Source organism: Amphiura filiformis, chromosome 17 (assembly GCF_039555335.1).
Source record: "Amphiura filiformis chromosome 17, Afil_fr2py, whole genome shotgun sequence".
In the NCBI taxonomy this organism is placed as follows: domain Eukaryota; kingdom Metazoa; phylum Echinodermata; class Ophiuroidea; order Amphilepidida; family Amphiuridae; genus Amphiura; species Amphiura filiformis.
In genome coordinates this window covers 34,413,753-34,436,072 of record NC_092644.1, presented here as the reverse complement: position 1 = coordinate 34,436,072, position 22,320 = coordinate 34,413,753, and the positions used below count along the sequence as shown (strand labels likewise).

The 22,320-nt window shown below is 37.1% G+C and overlaps 1 protein-coding gene across 1 annotated transcript in view; it reads right to left on the bottom strand.

The window, feature by feature from the left end:
• LOC140137680 (atrial natriuretic peptide receptor 1-like) overlaps positions 1-22,320 on the bottom strand; it is a 104,751-nt gene that overhangs the window by 9,770 nt on the left and 72,661 nt on the right. Inside the window, exons 12-19 of the mRNA XM_072159431.1 lie at positions 21,180-21,245; positions 19,551-19,716; positions 10,335-10,484; positions 9,988-10,147; positions 8,799-8,948; positions 3,805-3,928; positions 3,082-3,150; positions 2,329-2,506 (exon numbers count right to left, since the gene is read on the bottom strand). Coding sequence (XP_072015532.1) covers positions 2,329-2,506; positions 3,082-3,150; positions 3,805-3,928; positions 8,799-8,948; positions 9,988-10,147; positions 10,335-10,484; positions 19,551-19,716; positions 21,180-21,245 — 1,063 coding nt within the window. The remainder of the gene's footprint in view (positions 1-2,328; positions 2,507-3,081; positions 3,151-3,804; positions 3,929-8,798; positions 8,949-9,987; positions 10,148-10,334; positions 10,485-19,550; positions 19,717-21,179; positions 21,246-22,320) is intronic.

Below are 22,320 nucleotides of genomic sequence, written 5' to 3'. Positions count from 1 at the left end.
TGATAAAAAGAGAAATGATACAGTATGTAGAGTTGTATTGTCGCTAAAGGATTTGAAAAACAAAAGGTGATGATTTGAGTTTATTTCAAGAAAATGATCAATATATTGGTAGAATACACTTGGTAATGTATTAAGAGATTTGTAGTGTAGGGTATGCTAACATAATGTAAGTGGATGAAAACTCATTTAAAAAAAGTGAATTTCGATATTAAATATAATGGTGAAAGTGAAACAATACGAGCATATATTATACAGGTTAAATCTGCTTTGTTTAAGATGCCTGGATAAAGGAATGAAAATATGGCTGGGAAAACGAAAAATTCCAAGGAAGCGTGAGTTGATCTTTGAGCTCATATTATTTTAGTTTAACTCCTGTTATTTAACACTGTACAATACAATGTAATAAATTAGGTAAAGAAGCTGCGAACTGACATTAATATACTAACAGAGGGAAAAAATCAACGGATAATCAATCCGGGGTGGGAGCACCTGACCTCACTCAAATGACCATATATGGTCCTAGGGAAAGACTTTTACCCAGACAAAGCGCTGAAAGACCTTTGATTTTGATCATTTCAGCTCTATAAAAACCCAAATTGCTCATTTCTGTGATTCCTCTAGGCAATTTTCAACCATAAGCCAAGAAAGTCCTTTGATTTTGACAATGCACAGCTCAGTAATACTCCTCTTTTACCGATATGCCAAGAGATTAAACCACTTGCAACTTTACCGCTTTACAAGTTTTGGGTTTTCCAGCCTCCGTAAATGTATTGTCCTGCTTGAACATCGCAATTGTATTTCATATTGATTTAGTTTCTGAGTGGATTGCACCACAACTAACCAATCAAATGAAAGAATTTGCCGCTCATCTTCTTCAACCCATCTGATGAGCATGTCAATCGAATTTGGGACTTAACAACAGAGAAACCAAAGCCAGATATTAAAACCATTGTCATGCACAAACCAAAAGCCCAATATATTATCTTGATATCATTAAGACAAGTGTACGGAACAATTATATGGGATTGAAGTTAAGGAAGTACACGAAAGTAGCCCAAGCTATTTTAGGACTACTTCACACAATTCACCATAACTATCTTCGCTTGTAGACCACCGATTTTATTGACACAAAGCTTATGTAGTAGATTAAGGAATTATTTTGACGATCAATTAAAACCATTGTCATGCACAAACCAAAAGCTCAATATATTATCTTGATATCATTAAGACAAGTGAAATTAAGGAACAATTATATGGGATTGAAGTTAAGGAAGTACACGAAAGTAGCCCAAGCTATTTTAGGACTACTTTACACAATTGACAATAATTATCTTCGCTTGTGGACCACCGATTTTATTGAAACAAAGCTTATGTAGTAGATTAAGGAATTATTTTGACGATCAATTAAAACTCAATACATTCGATAAGTAACATGTTTGCCTAATACTATTTTGGAAATTGTATAAATATTTTTTGTTACAACCTGTATATAAAACAAATATTAACGGTCTATGAGTGTGATGGTCGAAATATAATCACGAGGTGAAAGATGGATTGTTCCATTCCACGAGCCGGAACGGCGAGTGGAATGGAACAATACATCTTTCACCGAGTGATTATATTTCGACCATTACACGACTTTAAGACAGTTAATATTTGTTTTATATCACTCATGCATAAATTCTATTACTAAAATACTATTTAAGGTAGGAAATACATTTTTTCATCAACATAACACCATGTTTTGCCGTGATATACTTCACATTTTGGGGTCCACCCCATTACTAAATCGGCGAGGCCAAGAGTCAGCGCACGGCTTGGCGCAGGCGCACTACGGCAGAGCACATGATGGTAAATACTATTACACGGAGAGGGTGATAGTAAAAATGATAAATGGTAATCAACCAATGAACTGTCTAGAATTTATGTATGAGTGATATAAAGAGTTTTATTGTCACTAAAGGATTTGAAACACAAATTGTGATGTTCTGAGATTATTTAAAGAAAACAAATATTGTGGTGAAAGGTATACTAACATATGATGTAAGATTAAAGGTGTGATGTTCGATTCTCATACGCATGGTTCTATAAACTTATTTTGCGTGGACAATAGTGGAGGCTATTCCGGGAGGTCAACTCTTCTTCCAAATGGTTGATTATTCTTTTTCAGTGCTTTTTGATGTTTAAAGCAATAAATAAAGCATATCTCGGGCGTCAAATTTTACTGGGGTAATGGGGAAAAGCTTTCTTCTGATACCACAGTCTCAGTTTTTATGAAGACAAATGGTGGATGAGGGTGTTATTTTTCTAGCCCTTCTTAAACCTTACCTGTATGCATTCCAACTCTTAACTGTACAGATTCTTCCGATCTGTGTCCGATGCCTTTAATGTTCTTAACCGCTTCAGTGAAGGCTAATGCAACACAGGCTACCTCTCTCGCGTGTAAAGTCCCATTGCGTATCGGTAACCCTGATGCAACCATGTACGCATCCCCTATTGTTTCAACCTAGTGGAAGCAAGCAGATGTTTTTTTATTATTTTTTTTATCTTAGTTTTCTTTTAATTTTAGTCCTTTGTAATTTTAGTTTAAACATTATCTTATTTCGTTTTACACATTTATAATTGAGGTGAGGTACACTCCAAACAACCAGCATGATTCGATTAGGTATTTATTATTATCTATTTCAGCTCCAGTGACATCTCGTGAATTTCTCTGGACCTTTGGATGCATTAAAATAGGTATTAGCATTGGAAAAGCAATATAACAGGGCTGCAGTGCTAGTTTTCATGCCCCTACAGTGAACATTTATCTAATCCTACCCAGGAAAAAAATATATATAGGATGTGTCACTGGAGTTGGAACAGATAATATCTAGATTTACCTGAAGGATAGAAATACCTTTTAGTAATTTATCTGAAGTGGTCCATAGCTTTGAATGTTTTTCTCTTTTCGGACATATTAAGTTATCGCCTAATGAGACAGTTTCTGACTGGATTCAGGTACCGTCCATAACACGTATTTCTTTTAAATTTGTTTACGTGACATTATAATAGTTCACATTAAATAATTGGCCAGATTACCTTGTAAACGTCGTAGCCGGTTAGTATTTCATCAAAATTGGTATATAAACTGTTAAGAAGACCAATAACCTTTGAATACAATAAACAAAAACGCATGTATTATAAACTTTATCTGTAATGAATCGTGCTTAATTTCAATTTTGTCTTTGAAATTGAGTCTATTGTTGGCAGATGCTACAAGTATAGAAATGATGAACTATTAGCGAGGTTCGGGACTACAAACGCTACGCATCATAAATATCAGATCATTTGTTACGTCAACCAATGCAAGTTTGGCAGCGAAATTCTATAAGGAATTAAAGTAGAGACGGGTGTATCGTAGCCACAATTTATTTTAAAAAACACGTAACCTTTCATCATATAAAATTATGAACATTTAAAATCTTATTTTCAGCACTTATATTTCCTTGTTTGAACAGTCATGTACACTGTATTTGTAATTCGAATTTATATATTCGTAAGAGAGGCCAATGGAGGCTGCCATTATGGCTGGGCAAGTTGACGTTGACCCTTAGCCCAGTGGATGGTCTTCATTTTCAATGGCAAGACAGTTGGCCTCAGCAACTTGTCGCTCAAAATTTGGCGTGTATTGCCAAATGGAAACCACTATAAAATAAACGGCTCTCGATAACTTTGCTTTTGATAACTTTTTTCTAAATACGATATTCAAGTTACAGATAGTATTTTTCATGATGTATAGATTTCAAGTTCTACCGTTTTTACCTGCATGGGTGTACTTTTTGAAGACATTTCAGTAAATTGTACCACGTCACTGAAACATATCGTTACACTGGTGTAGGACTCTGGTTCTACAAAGGTGCCCTGCATTAACTGCTTAGCTACTGTCCTATCAACACAGATAAAATGAGAGTAAAGGGAAACAGTCATAAACATGATAAAAAAAGTGAAATATATAAAAACATTAGAATTTGGTTAGATAGCTTATGATTATCGACTAGATATAGAATAGGAGAAAATAGAGGCTACCTACTTTTAAAATATGCTCTTTCCCTTTTCCTTTGGTCATTTAGAATAGAGCATTGGTCGCAAAGGCAACGTCTACACAATGGCGGGGTTATGGGTGCATGTCTCCCATTTGAAATCAATAATCGCAAACATTTCCACTTCTGGAGCATTTTTTCCGGATTTTGGTTCCCCCGAAAAAAACTATACCCCTTCAATTCCCGCCTTCCCCTCTCTAAAAAATTCCATTTGCCACCACACGGTTGTTTGATGTGATCATTTATTAATTTTCTAACAAAAACATTATACAATGTTCAATTCTAGACCTGGACAATACCAACAGCTATCACACCAATACACATATATTTTAAAGCTTTTTTTTCGTGTCTTTTATCACCTTATTCATCTTTTTCTGTTTGTTTGTGGTAATTTTTATTCTATAAACTTTACATTTCAGGGGAAATTGAGGGCGCTATTTACATATATTTTAAATTTAAATTTGTCAAATTATTCCTTACATTTCATGATGAAAAGTTTTTTTGGAAATTTCCTTTCCATTTGTTAGTCTACTTTCTAATGTTCTAATAGTGTATGTAATTGGTGTAAAAATTGCTCAGAATGTGGTAAAAGCATGAAACTTGGCACAAGTACTCGTAAAAACATTACAAACATTTTCAGGGGTGTGCCAATTTGAATTCTGTGTTCCTTAGCAACGGTTGCTTGGCAACATATTTTGCATAGAAACCAGCATATACGGCGTTCAGAGAACACATTTTATGGCGGATGCTCCTGTATTGTTATGCCTAACATATCAATCTTCATGTTAACATGCATTTGGAGTACTTTTAATAGAGTTTTACCGTTACTAGACACTATTTTCCTTAGCAACCAGTACAAATTAACATATTTCCCTAGCAACCAGTGCAACAGTATGGTCTCTGATTGGTTTTAATGTGTATAATTATCATCTCCATTTATGTTGTGATACTAGCATCACGCCATAGCAGTTGCTAGGTACACAAGGATCTTATTAAGGATTAGACAAGCAATAGATGCCTCAGTCAACCAGTGCTCACCATTGTTCAGCTGCTCAGATCATGTCCAACAGCATTAAGAGGCGGCGGAACAAGTGTGGGACAGTACCACACGTCTATTACAGCAAAGATCGGGAAACATCACTACCGGTCTATCTGGGACTTAAGGCACATGCACTGACCAGGGCAAAGAAGATAGTCGGTAGCCTTTACACTCTTGGTATATCAGCCTCATATGGTCGTGCCATCGGGCAATAATGTCTGTGAGTACTATCACCAGATGGCACAGTCTGTCTTCCTCAGATGTGGAAGTGTCAATTTATCACAGCAGCGGCTGACAATATAGACCATAATCCAAGCTTAGCCACCTCCACAGCTTCATTTCACGGCACAAGCATCCTTGTTTCAGAATGTAACCAAATATGATGCCATGACTGATGACACCGGGAGTGGTGTCAGCCATCATATTACACCTCAGAAGGGGCAGAGAAAGGTGAAGGACTTTCTTATGATAAAGCCTACATGTCTACCTTCAAGAGATGTCTATGTTCCCCTTACTGTTGGTAACATGACATCATCCTGCGAGAATCTAAGTAAGGAGATGGAGTAAGAATATGACTGGCTACGGCATGGTGAGAGCCTGCAGGAAGATGAAATATCCTCCGAGTCCAGCGTATCTTGGGCAGCATAATTATGCCAGTCATCTACCAGAACCAAATATAAATGCAATGCTGCCCCTCTTTGCTTACGAAGCCGGTTCTCCTTCAATGTTGCGTCACTGCTTTGATATGCCAACCCTGGTCAGACTCCAGTGATAACAGTTGACCAACCTCTCTTTGCCAAAATGAAGCAGCTACAATGGTCTATGGACAATCTGTATGGCGAAGACAAGTTTGTATTGCTTCTTGGGGGACTGCACACAGAGATGACCGCCAACAAAGCCTTGGGCCACTGGTTGGAAGGTAGTTGCTGGGTGGACGCTCTACAAGAGGCAGAAATTGCAACTCCTGGAATTGCTGAATCGTTCCTGAAAGCATCCCATGTCGTCCATACCTGACATGCCCATCAAGTTACTGCTTGTGCATTACACATCCTCCGGAGGAAAGCATACGATGTGTATTTGGACAACCTCCCCAAAGGTCCCCCAGAGAGTTTCAGCTGCCGGTGTACACGACGGAAGGATACGCATCCTCAGTACTGGTACACAACACTTGAGTTGGAGCTGCTAATGTTGGCATGTGTGCGTTCTTTGCGCATAGGAGACTTTGATCTGTACGTAGACACACTAACCAAGCTGACACATTGGTTCTTCAGTCAAAAACACACACACTATGCCCGATGGATGTCTGTTCATGTAAGAGATATGTGCTTCCTCGGTGCAACCCATCCTGATGTTGCTCAAGAATTCTGGAATGGCAAGTTCATTCTGGCCAAGTCTCAGAGAAAATTCTCCTTGATCGCCATTGACCATGATCATGAGCAAAATAACAGAGTGATGAAAGATGAAGGTGGCATAATTGGACTAACACATGATGCAGACGCTCTTTTGCGATGGGCTGTAGCTGGGCCAGAACTCGTACGCGTCATTTCTGAGTTTGAAGCATCCATTGTCGGAGCAAGAATGTCAGACAAACCACCATGAGCAAACGAATGCTACCCAGAGACTCTGCTCTCTTCTCAAGGCTGTATATTGCATTCCAGACAAGAGATGGTGACTTGGACAACTTTTTCAGTCACGAGAACCACCCATTTCCACCATCTATATCTTCTTATGGGCAGCTTCGTTTGCCGTTGCCGAAGTCTTACCTTATGCATTGTCTTGAGCAACATGTGGAGACTACATGTAATGCAAGCCAAGAACTGATGTGAGCATCATGGACAGTGCGGTACTCGTCAGCATTCTGAAACCTGTCGGATGCAAGACATTTGGTGACTACACAGCAAAGGTGTTTGTTCCTTACATCAAGAGGGAACAAAATCAGGCTCAAAGAGTAGACATTGTGTGGGACCAGTACTTCGACAACATTCTAAAAGCACAATTCAGAGAAAAGCGTAGTACAGGACCAACTCAATGAAGACGTGTGGAGTTGTCTAGTCCCGTACCAAGGAATTGGAAACAGTTCGTCCGCTTGAAAGACAACATGACAGAGTTGTTCAAACTCCTTAACAGTGAACTTTTAACAAGTACAACTGCAGAAAAGTCTCGTTGTTACCAATGGCGACACTGCACTCAGTGCCCCTGCTCGAGAAATGACCAACTTAGGTCCTTGCAACCATGAAGAAGCTGATTCCAGAATCATGGTTCACGTTGCAGATGCCATCATGCTGGGCTTTCAAAGGATCCTCGTTCGAACAGTAGATACTGACGTAGTTGTGCTTGCAGTAGCTGCTCTGCCACAGCTAAGAAGAACAGAACTTTGGATTGAATTTGGTACTGGCAAGAACTTCCGCTACATCCCTGCTCATGAGATATGTGCATCACTTGGACCACTGAAATCTGTGGCACTTCCGGTGTTTCATACGTTCACAGGCTGCGACACTGTATCCCAATTTGCCCAAGTGGGAAAGAAGACTGCATGGAAAGTATGGGCATTACATGATGAATTCACTGCAACCTTCTATGAGCTGCACAATTCACCAGAGCAAATATCTGAAGAGACAGTCCTGTCTCTTTACTTCTCTATGACATGACAGCAACGTGCACCTCTATCAACGAAAGCTTCTCTTTACACACAAAGGGCGTCAGATGTCATCTCTTCCTACCACCAGGGCTGCTTTACAGCAACATATTAGAAGAGCAGTCTTGCAAGGGGGCATATCTGGGCTAGTACTACGGTGCCATATCGTCAAATACCATCGCCTGCTGACTGGGGTTGGACTTGTCCAGAACAGTGGATGCCCTTGTGGACACATTTGCCAGAAGCTAGAGTGTCCTGTCCAGAGTTGTTGAAGTGTGCATGTAGGAGCAGATGTAGAGATTGTAAATGTGTAAGGGCACTCTTAAAGAGCACTGTATATTGCACATGCAAGGGCGATTGTCTTTAGGTGATATGAACTTGAAAATGACTGGATACTAACTTTGAATGGGATGTCTGCAAGTATCAACAGAATATGTTTTGATCAGATGTGTGTAAATTTCACACTATTGTTTCAACTAACTGGCTGAAAGTTATTAATATTTTGCTCAATAGTATAGTTCCTAGTCAGTTACATAGATATGCCTTATTATACAGACTAATGTAACTTTAAACGCTTGTTGCTAGGTAATGTGTTTGCCTAGCAACTGTTGTTAAGGCTGCTTTGGTTTTTATAACCTTAGAATAGTCTATTTGATAGTTCTGATGTTCTGAAACATTAATATCAACCTTTCTAAATCATTTAAAATGGATTGGAAAGGTCCAATTAACTGGTTACTAAGGTAATTCACTTCCTTAGCAACGGTTGCTAAGCAATATGTTGCTATTTTTGGCACTACCCCTGGAAATGATCAGTAGAGCCCAAAGAACACCTGTGCCAAGTTTGGTGCTTTTACCACATTCTGAGCAATTATGGCAATATATTGCACCAATTACATACACTATAATACCATTATGCCAGTGACTACCCCTTGTAAAGATGCAAACAAGATTTAAGAGAAATAGCGCCATCATTGTTCACCTTTTCTTAAAAATGATACTGTTTTACATTACATCAAACAACCGTGACCACTGGAAAATGTACCTGGGTAAGACTTCATACAAAAGATTCTCAGCTCTCTTCTTTTCTTCTAGGAACGCGTCAGTTCGTTCTTCTACCAGCGCTTCAAGTTTATTAGCATATTTTTCCATTCGGTTCAGAAGCTGATCCACGATATTCTGAACTTTACGCCCTCTGGAAAACAAAATTGAGTAAATATATTGTTTATGATGAAGAACAAATATCATGTAACCTCCTACATACCACACGTAATGTCGCTGTGACGTCATAAAGTGTGCACGCCCTCGCAAAATTGGGAAATTCCAACCTATTATTATATGGACAAAAGTATTACAGACAGAATTCATTTGCGGCTAAAACTGTAGAAACCTATAGTGTCCTTCCCTCCCTTCCCCTCGAATGGTCGACTTTGATGGACTGCTCTACCCCGGTGATGGGTTAACATTTTATCACTAAAATAAGTACAAAGGATGGATCTACGATTAGCTCATGTCATTTGTGTGTAAACACACGAGTATGCCGGATGAAAATACTTACAGGATGCTTGTCCTCAACGGCGTAACAAGAAGATTAAACGCAGGACTGCTAGTTTTAGTGTATTTGGGGTGAGTGGCCCAATTATATAATCTACCATTGTAAGTAAATACTTCCTTTTACTAATGGAAAAATATCTGTCTCAAAGTAAAAAGTCAGTATCTACTATCGGCTATGTTATCTATTCTAAAACACTTGAGAAAGTTCGTGCAATCTTCTTGGTACTTAGCCGTGTGATATGACACGTTCTGAAACACTTGAGAGAGTTCCTGCAATCTTATTGGTTCTTAGCCGTGTGATATGACACGATATAACACACTTTTAATTAGCGCGCGCGAGTGGACGCGATACTGGTACGCATTATTTAAACCAATCGGAGGTGCATAGCAACAACGAGATTGTTCGATTCTAAGCCCTAGGTAATTCATTGTTAAATGTAGGATTTAATTTGATTAAAATTTAGTATACTTGTCGTTAATAAATTTATATTTATTGAAATGTTTAAGAACGAGAATAAATGTATTGTATTTAGCCGCTGTCTTGCATCTATCGTGACGGTCTCATAAAAAATACTTGAATTAATGACATCGCCCTTGTTATGTGATACGATAGATGCACGACAGCGGCTAAAAACAATACCTTTATTCTCTAACTTAATACTTTTTTATATGGCACTTACCTCTTGACTGACTTAAGCACCTCTGCAGACGTCGGCCTTTCTGTTGGGTTTTCACCCCAACATCTTTCCATACAGTATCGTATTGTATCTCGGCAAAGCGTTTCAGCAACCACCGGCCGAAAATATGGAGCTGTGTTGAATTTAACCTTTTCTATGATTTCTGTTAATAAAACATACATATTTCACATCATTATTCTATTGATATCAATTCATTATTTTAAGTATTTTTTGATCGTGACCTTTCCGAATCCCAGAGATGTTTTTCGCACAAACAAGCACAAACATAATAGGACTACCCCCTCCCACCACTACCCACACACCATACACACACAATTGATATTGCTTACGATCAGAGGTAAAAAACATATCTGGTTGGTCATACGGCCTGGATGCCGTTATTATAACCTGCAGGAGCAGACCCATGGCGTAAATATCTGCCTTTTGAGAAGGACCAAGACCTTTGTTCCGCAGATGCTCTGGCGAGAGCCATATTTTACCTTGAAAAACAAAACAAAACACAAACAAACAAAAATGAAAACATGTTCATTATTTTGTTTTTAAGTATCAGTTTAATATTAAACAGATACACTGTGCAAAAATCCTATTCTACATCATGGGATGTCGACTTTGATAGCAAACTTGCATATATGATACGATCAGATCTACAGGTCAATATGGAGGACTTTTTAACAATTGAGTTATTATCATCATCACATTGCCCATAGTAACCTATAGTGTGTATTGGTGAAATCCTTGAATTCATAGCAAGCACAGTTATTGGTTGCATAGGTATTACCTTATAATAATGTCAATGTCCTTATGCATTTATTGTGGGTTTTTTTGCTCCCTGTTGTTGCCACAAATGTCAACTTTGGTGCTTTTGGTCTGTGTGGATCAGATTTTGTCACAGTTTGATAATTCAGACATCTATACGTTGGTCAAAATAACTATACCAGAGTTAACGGTCCGCTTAAAATTAATTGTATTCAGTGGCGGCACCAGGAATTTTTCCGGGGGCGGGGGCATGGGGAAGTGAATTTTAGGGGTGGGGAGGGCAAGATCGACAATTTTGGCGCAAAATTGCTGCAAAAAGTGGAAATTTACGTAATTTTAGGGGTTTACATCAAAAGTGGGGGAGGAACTGAGAGGGGGGAAAAACATTTGCCCCCCCCCTGTGTAGCACTGTCACTGTTTGTATTTCAGTGCTTCACGAATATATGGTTGCCAAAAAACAAATATTTCGGTAGATTAAGAACCACTTCATGCATATTTCATAACTTTATTTTCAATACCCTACTTTTTGTGGGGAAGATTAACATGGTCGAGTTGCAGAGGCGGATTTGACAAAACAAAAAAGGCCCTGTCAGCAAACTATCCCGGGCCCTTCTAGAATGGATCCTCTAAGGGGAGGTGGGGTGATTTGTAGTATGAGAATTATTTTGTACTAATATGTCTAGTATCTTACAGTATACTAAAATATATCCCAGCAGTTTGCATTAATACTGAAATATAGGATTGAAAGAAAATGACCCAACATTACTTTTTGTTCATGGCTACTGTTTTTATTGTTCAGAAAGGTTAAGGGGGTATACACCCTTCGATAAATTTGTGTCTATTTTTGCATTTTTCTCAAAAACTAATAACACAGTGGTAACAAAAGTTATGTATATTATAGGGGCAAGGAATACTACACTGGAATTTCAGTGACCCAAGACCAGCGGTTCGTTATTTATGGTAAGAAATAAGGTACCGCTAGGATGTACCTCATTTCCTATCATATTGTACTGAACCACTTGTCTTGAGTCACTGAAATTTCAGTGTAGTAATTGAATTCCTTGCCCCAATAATATACATAACTTTTGTTACCAGTGTGTAATTATTTTTTGAGAAAAATGCAAAATTAGTCACAAATTTACCACAGGGGTGTAGTAGCCCCTTAATAACATTCCTCGATATTGTAAGTTCATACGTGCTGGTGATAAACAATTTCTAAAAGTTAAAACTTACTTTCAGCACAAAAATTCAAATAACCTTGAATTTTCGATGTGTGACACACATACTCATCAGAAGAAGTCATCAGAAGAAGTCATCCTCATCGATGTGTGTTACACATCGAAAATTCAAGGTTAGTCGTATTTTTGTGCTGAAAGTCAATTTAAACTTTTAGAAATTCCTGGATATGTTTTATCCTTGCTATCCTTACTATCCTTTTACTACCAATGTTTTTTTTTATAATATTTACCAAATTTTAACTCTAATTGGAACTCTAATGTAATGAAATAGATGCATTTGTAGGATTGTAGAAATTAAACTTGGTTAAATTGTATGATTGCCAAATCCATAAAATACTCACTAATTTTAGACTTTCGCCATCTCGGCTGATGGCTTCTTCAGAAATGACCATTGGGATCCACTTTTTCTAAAATTAGTGAGTATTTTATGGATTTGGCAATCATAAAATTTAACCAAGTTTAATTTCTACAATCCTACAAATGCATCTATTTCATGAGTTGAGAAGTCGTTACGGTCAACACGCAGTGAAAAGTATACGTGATCTAGAGAGTACCGACCGTAAACTAGTCCGTTACCAACAACATCTGACGTTTACCCACCGGTGTAAAGACAAAGAGATAACACCGTCAAGTTTAAAGTTAAGATGTCCGATCAACACGGAAAAAGCCAACAATATAATCCACCGAGCAGAAAAGGAACTTATCAATGAACGCATCCGAGTAATTCATAACAAAGTTAGGAATCTGAAACAGAAAAAAGAATGTCAACAAAACGTTCTAGAAACACTGGAAATCGCAGACCCGGAAGTAAAGCAACACGTAGATAAACACGTTGAAAGCAACCGTAAACATGAGGAAGAAACGACGAAAGAAAGGCACAAAAAGAAGATTAGTTGGCTTCTAGAAAAGAAGGAAAGAACAGAAAAGAGTAAGTTCAGTACAGAGCTTGATTTAAGCGGCACGCAACTGAAAAAGTGGAGAGAAAATGGGTGAAAAACATATCCGATCAAGATCTTACCGAACCACAACAAAAGCTGTTGTCTCGAGGATTGGGATTTGCTGTAGCGGTAGACCATATTCCACATGATGATTTCATCGTCGCGTGTGAAACAGCATGTACCAAATTAAGTATGGAAGAAGCCCAGAATCTTCGCATGGAGGTTGCAGGTACGTTAAAAACAGCCAATTTACCAAAACCCAACATTAGTAAAGATGAGAATGTTGCTCTCAGAGAGTTACAAAAATCAAAAAGCTTGCTCTTTATGGGAGCCGATAAAGGCAAATGTACTGTGGTACAGTCAACATCTGAGTATGAAAAGAAAGTTAACACCATGTTGAGTGACGAACGTACGTACGAGAAATTGAAAAAAGACCCCACACCAGTTTATAAGAGGAAACTTCTAGGTTTGCTCCAAAAACTGAAAAGCGAAAAGAAGATTGAGGAAAACCAATACAGACTTTTGTATCCTACTTCGGAAACAATACCCAGGCTGTATTGTACTACTAAGATACACAAGGAGGGTAACCCCATCCGCCCCATAGTGGACTACATGGGCAGTATTGGATATCAGACCTCAAAAGCATTGGCGGAAATGTTGTCTCCTATCATGGGTAAATCAGAACATCATGTCATCAACTCAAAGCACCTCGCAGAGGAGTTGTCTGGCGTTCTCGTGGAAGAGGGAGAGATTTTTAATAGCCACGACGTGGTCGCTTTATTCACCAATACACCAATTCAGGAGACAATGGAAATCATAAGAGAGAGACTAGAAGAGGACACAACATTATCAAATAGGACTAATTTAACTGCCAGCGACATTATGGGCTTACTAGAGTTCATCTTGACTACTACCTACTTCACATTCAGAGGGGTGATCTACCGACAAAGATTCGGCGCAGCAATGGGAAGTCCAGTCAGTGCGATAATCGCAAACCTTTTCATGGAGTGGTTGGAGAAGAAGGCCATCGCCACCGCTCCGTTAGAATGTAAACCCCGGCTATGGCGTCGTTACGTCGATGATGTCCTGGAAATTATAAAGAAAGACACTACAGAACAGCTAACTGAGCACCTAAACATGGTAGACACGACAGGAAACATCAAGTTTACCTATGAGGAAGAGTGTGATGGCAAGATCCCGTTTCTGGACACACTGATTGTGAGAAAGGAAGATGGAACAGTTAAGCTTCTGGTATATAGAAAGAAAACACATACCGACCAATATTTGAATTTCGATTCACAACACCCACTTCATCAAAAAATAGGCGTCATCAGAACATTACTTGACAGAATGCATTCCATCGTGACGGAGGACGAAGACAAGAAGGAAGAAGAAAGTAGAATCGAAAAGGCAGTCACCAATTGTGGATACCCAAAGTGGGCATTCGACAAGGCAAAACAACAGGTAGAAGGTAAAGCGGAGTTGGTAAAGAGCAAAGGAGAACAGAAGAACACCACACAGGAGACTGAAACGAAAGGTATGGTGGTAATTCCATATGTGGAAGGGTTATCAGAAAAACTGCAGAGAATATTTCGCAAGCACAAAATATCAGTAGCCATGAAACCACACAACACACTCAAAAGACTTTTAGTACACCCAAAGGACAAAGTGGATACCATCAAGACTAGTGGGGTGGTCTACGAGATAGGCTGCAAAGGGTGCGACAAGTCGTACAGTGGTGAGACAGGCCGTCCTTTCGGAGTTAGACTAAAAGAGCACCAGAAAGATGCGGAAAAAGTCGCAAACAGAAAATACACCAGAAAAAATAGAACTGTTTCAACTTCGGAATTAAATAAATCTGCCATAACCGACCACATTGCCATTGAGAACCATGTCATCAATTGGGAGGAGCCTAAACTACTTGAAAAAGACGGGAACCAGCAAACAAGACTCATCAGAGAAGCGATTTGGATTAGAAGGCGGGGGGACAAAACAGTCAACAGGGACATCGGCAGCTACTCTCTAGACCATGTATACGATCCACTTATAAGAACCAAGCCTCCGAGAGACGAGCAAATCACCGGAAGCAGCGGCCAAAACCGCGGGAAAAGTGGATCCCAATGGTCATTTCTGAAGAAGCCATCAGCCGAGATGGCGAAAGTCTAAAATTAGTGAGTATTTTATGGATTTAGCAATCATAAAATTTAACCAAGTCTAATGTAATGGTTGTCATGCCATGGGCTACTGTCAAATATATTATAATCAGTTTAATGTATAAAAGCAAAACACATGAAAGAACATGTATTAGGGAGCCCAGTCGTTATGGCAACAAGTTTATTGGAATGATATGGTATAATGCGTTAGGCGCCTGCATTACTTTTATTTTATCATAAACTGTCATTACAATGATTTGCAAGTATCGGAAAAATGATAATGTTATATTCTGTATAACTAAATGCACACTTTATTTCCATTTGCTTTAATGAGACGTCCGTAATTAATTGCTTCAAATATATTATAATTATACCAACAGTTTAATGGGGTTAACAGCATTATTAAACAGTACACATGAACATGATGAAAGAACATGCATTTGGGAGCCCTGTCGTTATTGCAACAAGTTTATTGGAATGATCAAGTAGTATAATGCGTTAGGCGCCTACATTACTTTTATTTTATCATAAAATGTCATTACAATATATTAAATGATTTGCAATTATTGGGAAAATGATAATGTTATATTGTGTATAACTAAATGCACACTTTATTTCCATTTGCTTTAATGAGACGTCCGTAATTAATTGCTTTTTAAACAAAATGATGCTGATGTACAATGGCTAAAATAGAGCAAGCTATACCATTTCTGAATTAATACAGAAAAACGTCGATATAAGTACAAACTTATGGTCAATATTGCCCATTTCAAAATATCCGATCACTTAACTTTTCTATCTATGAGCACGCACGTTTTAAGTATACGAGGGTCGGTCAGTATGTCATAAAAGTTGACACTTTATTACGCAAAAAATCAATAAACTAGGGACACTGCCAAATCACTCAAAAAGGCGGGCCTTTTAGATTACAACGACGGCACGTGTTTATAACGTTCGAGAACAGCAAAAGTACATGATGCATATCTCTAGTTTTGAGTAGACGTAAACATTTGGCCCTTGGTCTGCTTTTGGTAAAATTTTAGACTTGTCATTATACTTGGGTGGAAATGGGACATATTTGAACTTCAACAATTTTAGGACTTCAAGGGAAACAACACTATTCTGTACAAATGTCGAAAATGACAAAGTAGTTATTACAAATGACATTAATTATCTTCAAAAAAGGAAAATATAATGACTGGTCTCGTGTGAGAGCTGGTATTCAGTACAATGTTAACTGATACAAATTAAACAACAATCTGCGAATGAGTAGATGGGATGAAATATAAAATTATAAAATGCTATGTAAATAGAAATGTAATAATTCATGTGATTTTTTTATGAATGATCTTAAGGGATCCAAAATGAGCGTTTATTGCGTTTCGACAGTATTTTTTGTGGGACATGAGAGCACCTCAGACCTATCGAATTGCATTCTGAATACGAAGCATGTCTTTCTGATATCAAATAATTTTCATTTTTAAAATCACAATATAATACAAATTTTACGACAAATTATAAAAAATTGATATTTGTCAAATTTTTGATATATAACAGTCCTCGAAGTAAATTATATAAATCTAATGATATATTCTTAAAGTGTATGTAGCAGGGAGGAAAAGCCGACGGTCAATTGAAAATTTTGACCTTTCATATTGAAGATATGGATTTTTTCCCAAAAGACCTAATTTTTTTTGGTGTTTTGGGAAAAAATCCATATCTTCAATACGAAAGGTTAAAATTTTCAATTGATCGTCGGCTTTTCATCCCACCTACATACACTTTAAGTATAAATCATCAGGTTTATAAATTTTACTTCAAGTACTGTTAAATATCAAAAATATCAATTTTTAATGATTTGCCATAAAATGTGTATTAAATTGCGAATTTCAAAAAATCCAAATTATTTGATATCAGAATGACATTCTTCGTATTCAGAATGCAATTCGATATGTCTGATGTGCTCTAATGTCACAAAATAAATACTGTCCAAACGTTCATACCCCAGCCCTTAACCTGAAATAAAATTTTAAAATATAAATTTCTCATTCAAACGATGACCCCTCTCTTTGTACCACTACTATTTTGTATAAATGTAACAACAGTAGAATAACAATTATATTTTAATCACGATTTAGTTTCAAATATTTTTCTAGGGAGACTTCCGTTTTAATATTTGGGGGTTAGTCAACAGAACTGGCATACGTGTAGAATCTTCAATACTGGCTAAATAAGCAACCGCGCTCCGTTACAGAATAGTAGTTTTGAATAAATAGACGGGCATTTGATGGCATGTAGAACTGATTCATTTTTTTAGCAAAGTTGAACACTGATGGCGCTATTAATCTGAAATCTTGTTTACATCTTTACAAGCGGTAGATGTATAATAACATTAAAACATCAGAAAATCGGTAACAAATAGCGAGGACAATTTCTAAAAACTTTTTTATCATGAGATGAAAGGAATAACTCATATTACTGGGCTAACTTTAACTTAAAATATATGTAAATAGCGCCCTCAGTTTGCATACAAATACATACATACATACATACATACATCATCATTTTATTTCATTCAAATCAACATACAAAACATATATAAAAGACACACAAATTTGAATGAGGAGATGCTCAAAAGGCCCAAAGGCCTGAAGCGAGCACCCCCTTACACTACCCTAAGTTACAACATACAAGTACACAAACTTAACAAAGAAAAGAAAAAAGAAAGAGGAGAAGAACATGCAAAGAAAGAACCAATATAAATATTTATAACATTTCAATAAATAGACATTCCACAGTTCACACAAGAAATAGTTGGGGTTGGGGGAGGTCATTAAATAATGCCTAAATATTAGATGTAATTTTTTATTAGACTTTTCTTTATTTGTAACTTAAACTGGTTTACTGATTTTGCCATCTTTATATATTTATCAGTAATATTCCATTTCCTAGGACCGGCAGCTCTTATTGTTTTGTGAGCAAATTCTGTTTTTGTATGACATATATTATAGTCATCGGCATTTCTTGTGTGATACTTATGTCGATTTATCTGCTGCATGAAATAGTTGTCGAATACTACAGGCAGCTGATTTGAAAAATGTTTATACATAATTCCATATGATATGTGTCATAAACATTAAGTAATTCATACTTTTTAAAAATAGGAGCAGAGTGACATAAATAATGACTATTTGAAATGATTCTAAGGGTGGTGCAATAATTATGTGTACCCCGGGGGTGAATTATAGGGGGGCAAAGATTTTTGGCAGGCCAAAAGGGGGGGCAAGCATTTTTGGCAGGTCGAAAGAGGGGTCAAGCGATTTTTGGCAGGTCGAAAGGGGGGGGGCAAGCAATTGTTGGCACAGATATTTCGGGCACCGTTTCTATATTACGCCCTAAAAAGGCATAGGAAAACGTTACAAACAAGTTCAAATATGCAAAATTTCCTGCTCGCTCCGCTCGCATTATATGTTAAGACAATTTAGGGTTTTAAATTCGGGTTCCCCAAAATCTTGCATGTGTAAGGGGGGGGCAAAGATTTTTGGCACGTCAGAAGGGGGGGCAAAGGTTTTTGGCACATCGAAAGGGGGGCAAAGGTTTTTGGCACGGCCAAAGGGGGGGCAAGCAATTTTGGCAGACCATTTTGAGAATTAACCACCCCGGGGGTACACATAATTATTGCATCACCCCTAAGTATACAATATATAGTAAAATATACCACAAAAGGAAAATCTAGGTTAAAATAGCTAAAAATGTAATATATTAGTATGATAACTGTTGGTATTGTCTAGGTTTATAATTGAAAATTATGTTTTTTTAGAAAAATTAATAAATGATCACATCAAGCAACCATGTCGATATCAGGAAAGTTCATCTTTATCGGTAGACTTCTTAATTACTTATTTAAACATATGATCTCAGCATAAAATTAAGTCGTACCTCAAATTTTCGGTCATAAATGTGACCTTCATCCGAAAACTGGCAATTCAAGTTCGGGATCAGTGACCTTTTGGACACTTGACCCCAAAACTCGGTCGTACACTCTTGGTAACTTTCAAGAAAGTTGCTACTACTACCTGACTTACAGAAATATTTTTTCCACGAAATGTGGAGTAATATTGCATTGTTCGAAACTTATGTACCATGACTACAATATAGTCGCATAGTCCCATAAAGGTGCTAGTGTGTTTTCGTAAAGAACCAACAGAACATCGCAATCGGAGGATTGCGAATTCGGCGGTGCTATCGTGTTGTGCACATGTGCAAGGCATTTTACCTCACTTGCCTCTCTCTACCCAGGGGTGAAATGGGGGCGTTGTTAGGAATATTGTCCATTGAGGTATGAGCATGCCTCGGGCAGTATATTCTAATGACATCGGAATAAATGTAAAGCGCTTGGATACATGTGAAAGGCGCTGTATAAATGTCAACATTTATTTATTTAATAAAACAAAACTTACTCTCCATGTATTCGGGCGTTAAGATAGCTTCGTTGTCTTCCCCTAATCTGAATTCATAAAGCCCGTAATCTGTTAACTGTACCACAAATCTGCTATCAATAACGCAATTGTTCCAATGCAATCGGCCATGGCAACCAACTTGACTGTTGTGCAGATAATGTAAGCCCTGGAGTAACAGAATTTGTAATTAATATTATAAATAACTAAAACATAATAAATATTCTTTGATCATCGAGGGGCGGTCGGTAATTAATAAGATTTGACTTGTAATCAAATAATTTCATGGCATTTCTCTATGGTCACATAAACACTGTACATTTGTCTTTCGAACAACACATGCACAAATTTTATCACACACTTGATTACATAACAGCATTACCATAACATTAATGGTCTACAGTCACTGGTTAAAAATAAGTCTTTTTTTAAGGGAAATAATTAAGAGGCTGAAATGAGATATTGTTGTATATTTAAATTAAAATGGAGAGTACTCCTTTTTGGAATAGTAGTAGACCACAAACTCCCAGCTCATATAACCATCTTTGTTGGGCTGGAAAGGTTTTAGTTTATTTATGATATATAGTCAAATGTGTTATTTTGGGCAAAAACAAGGTTTTTCTTTCTATAAACATGGAAATTTAATTTTTTTTCTGCCATTTCTGTTGACTAATCCCCAAATATTAAAACGTGAGGCCCCGCCATTTTTGCAGGAAAAAATTGCTTCCTTTCAAGTCCTAAAGTTAATGAAGTTCACAGACGTCCCATGTCCACCGACGTGTAATGGCAAGTCTCAGATTTTACCAAAAGCAGGCCCAAGACCTGTTGTTTATTTCTGCCTAAAATTAGCTATATAGACTACACCATGTACTTAAGTTGTGCTCGGATATTTTAAACACATGTCTTTGCTGTAATTTAAAAGGCCCGTCTTTTTTACGTGATTTGAAAGTGTCCCTAGTCTATTAATTTTATGCTAATGTTGTTACGTAATTAAGCATATGATATCATTTACACATATGTGGTTTGAAAGACAAAGGTACAGTCTTTATGGGATCATAATGAAGAAATTCCATCCAAATGATCAATATATGGGGTCAAAGGTCAACTCTCATTACACAGTGTGTATGCAATTGAAATGGCAGCCATGCTGGAGGACTGTTCTAAGATGACAGAGGGACAGGTCTCTAGATCGATTCCACAACCATTCATACCTTTTTCACACGTTTTATTGTATTAATCCTGCGAATTTTCCGTAGTACCTTATGGAGGACAAAATGTTATTTAACTGTTATGAGTGCAGGGATAGAGGACTTGAATGGTTTTATGGATATTTATGGACACGTCACTTTAAGAACTTGTTCAGAAACATTCATGGACTTATCTGTACATTTATACGTGTTTTTGTGCTATTACTTCTCCTTGACTTTATTAATGCTCTTTACGTCACTATACAGCGCCCAAAAGGTATCTGATCACCTAAAACAAACGCCACAGTAATGCAAGGTGCTCATGTACTAGATGAGTAAATTCTTTGTGAGTTTTTAAAATAATGAATGGTTTATACTTTAAAATTATGGCAACATTAAAACCATAGCCACATGATACGTGATTGCAAGACGGATGCATACTCACTTTTGCAATATCAATCATCAGAATGTCCTTCACATCGGCCTCAACTGTTCCTGTTTGTATAAAATCCTGTAAAGTTAAAAATTAAAGCCATATTATAACATTTTCTGAGGAGGACGCCCTCATTATTTTTCCAAATTCTTTTTCACACGATTATATTGTACTTTATTAAACCAACATACCTGCAAAAATCAAGACTCTAGGTGCTGTAGTTTTGTCAAAATCCGCGATTTTGAATAAAACGCAGGAACCGTCGTTTTATTATTACGATGGAATTATTAGTCGCATACATGGTTTGTGTGTGGGACGGTGATCTACACAACAAAGGGTCGTCCCATAACACGACCGAAGGAGTGATATGTATTGGTGACAACGGCGCTGGTAGTAAATTGCAATTTTCTTTGCTTTGCCTTAGTTGTTCGGCTCAAAAATAAAAATCGATATATCTGGCAGTAAAAGCTAACATTTTATGTCAAAGAAATGCTAATCTATTTTGTATGAAAATGTTATAATATGGCTTTAAGGGATCTAGAATGAGCGTTTATTGCGTTTCGACAGTATTATTTGTGGAACATGAGAGCACCTCAGACCTATCGAATTGCATTCTGAATACGAAGCATGTCTTCCTGATATCAAATAATTTTCATTTTTTGAAAATCACGATATAATACAAATTTTATGACAAATTATAAAAATTTGATATTTTTCAAATTTTTGATATATAACAGTCCTCGAAGTAAATTATATACATCTAATGATATATTCTTAAAGTGTATGTAGCTGGGAGGAAAAGCCGACGGTCAATTGAAAATTTTGACCTTTCATATTGAAGATATGGATTTTTTTCCCAAAAAGACCTAATTTATTTGGTGTTTTGGGGAAAAAAATCCATATATTCAATACGAAAGGTCCAAATTTTCAATTGATCGTCGGCTTTTCATCCCACCTACATACACTTTAAGTATAAATCATCAGATTTGTAAAGTTTACTTCGAGTACTGTTAAATATCAAAAATATCAATTTTAATGATTTGCCATAAAATGTGTATTAAATTGCGAATTTCAAAAAATCAAAATTATTTGATATCAGAATGACATTCTTCGTATTCAGAATGCAATTCGATATGTCTGATGTGTTCTAATG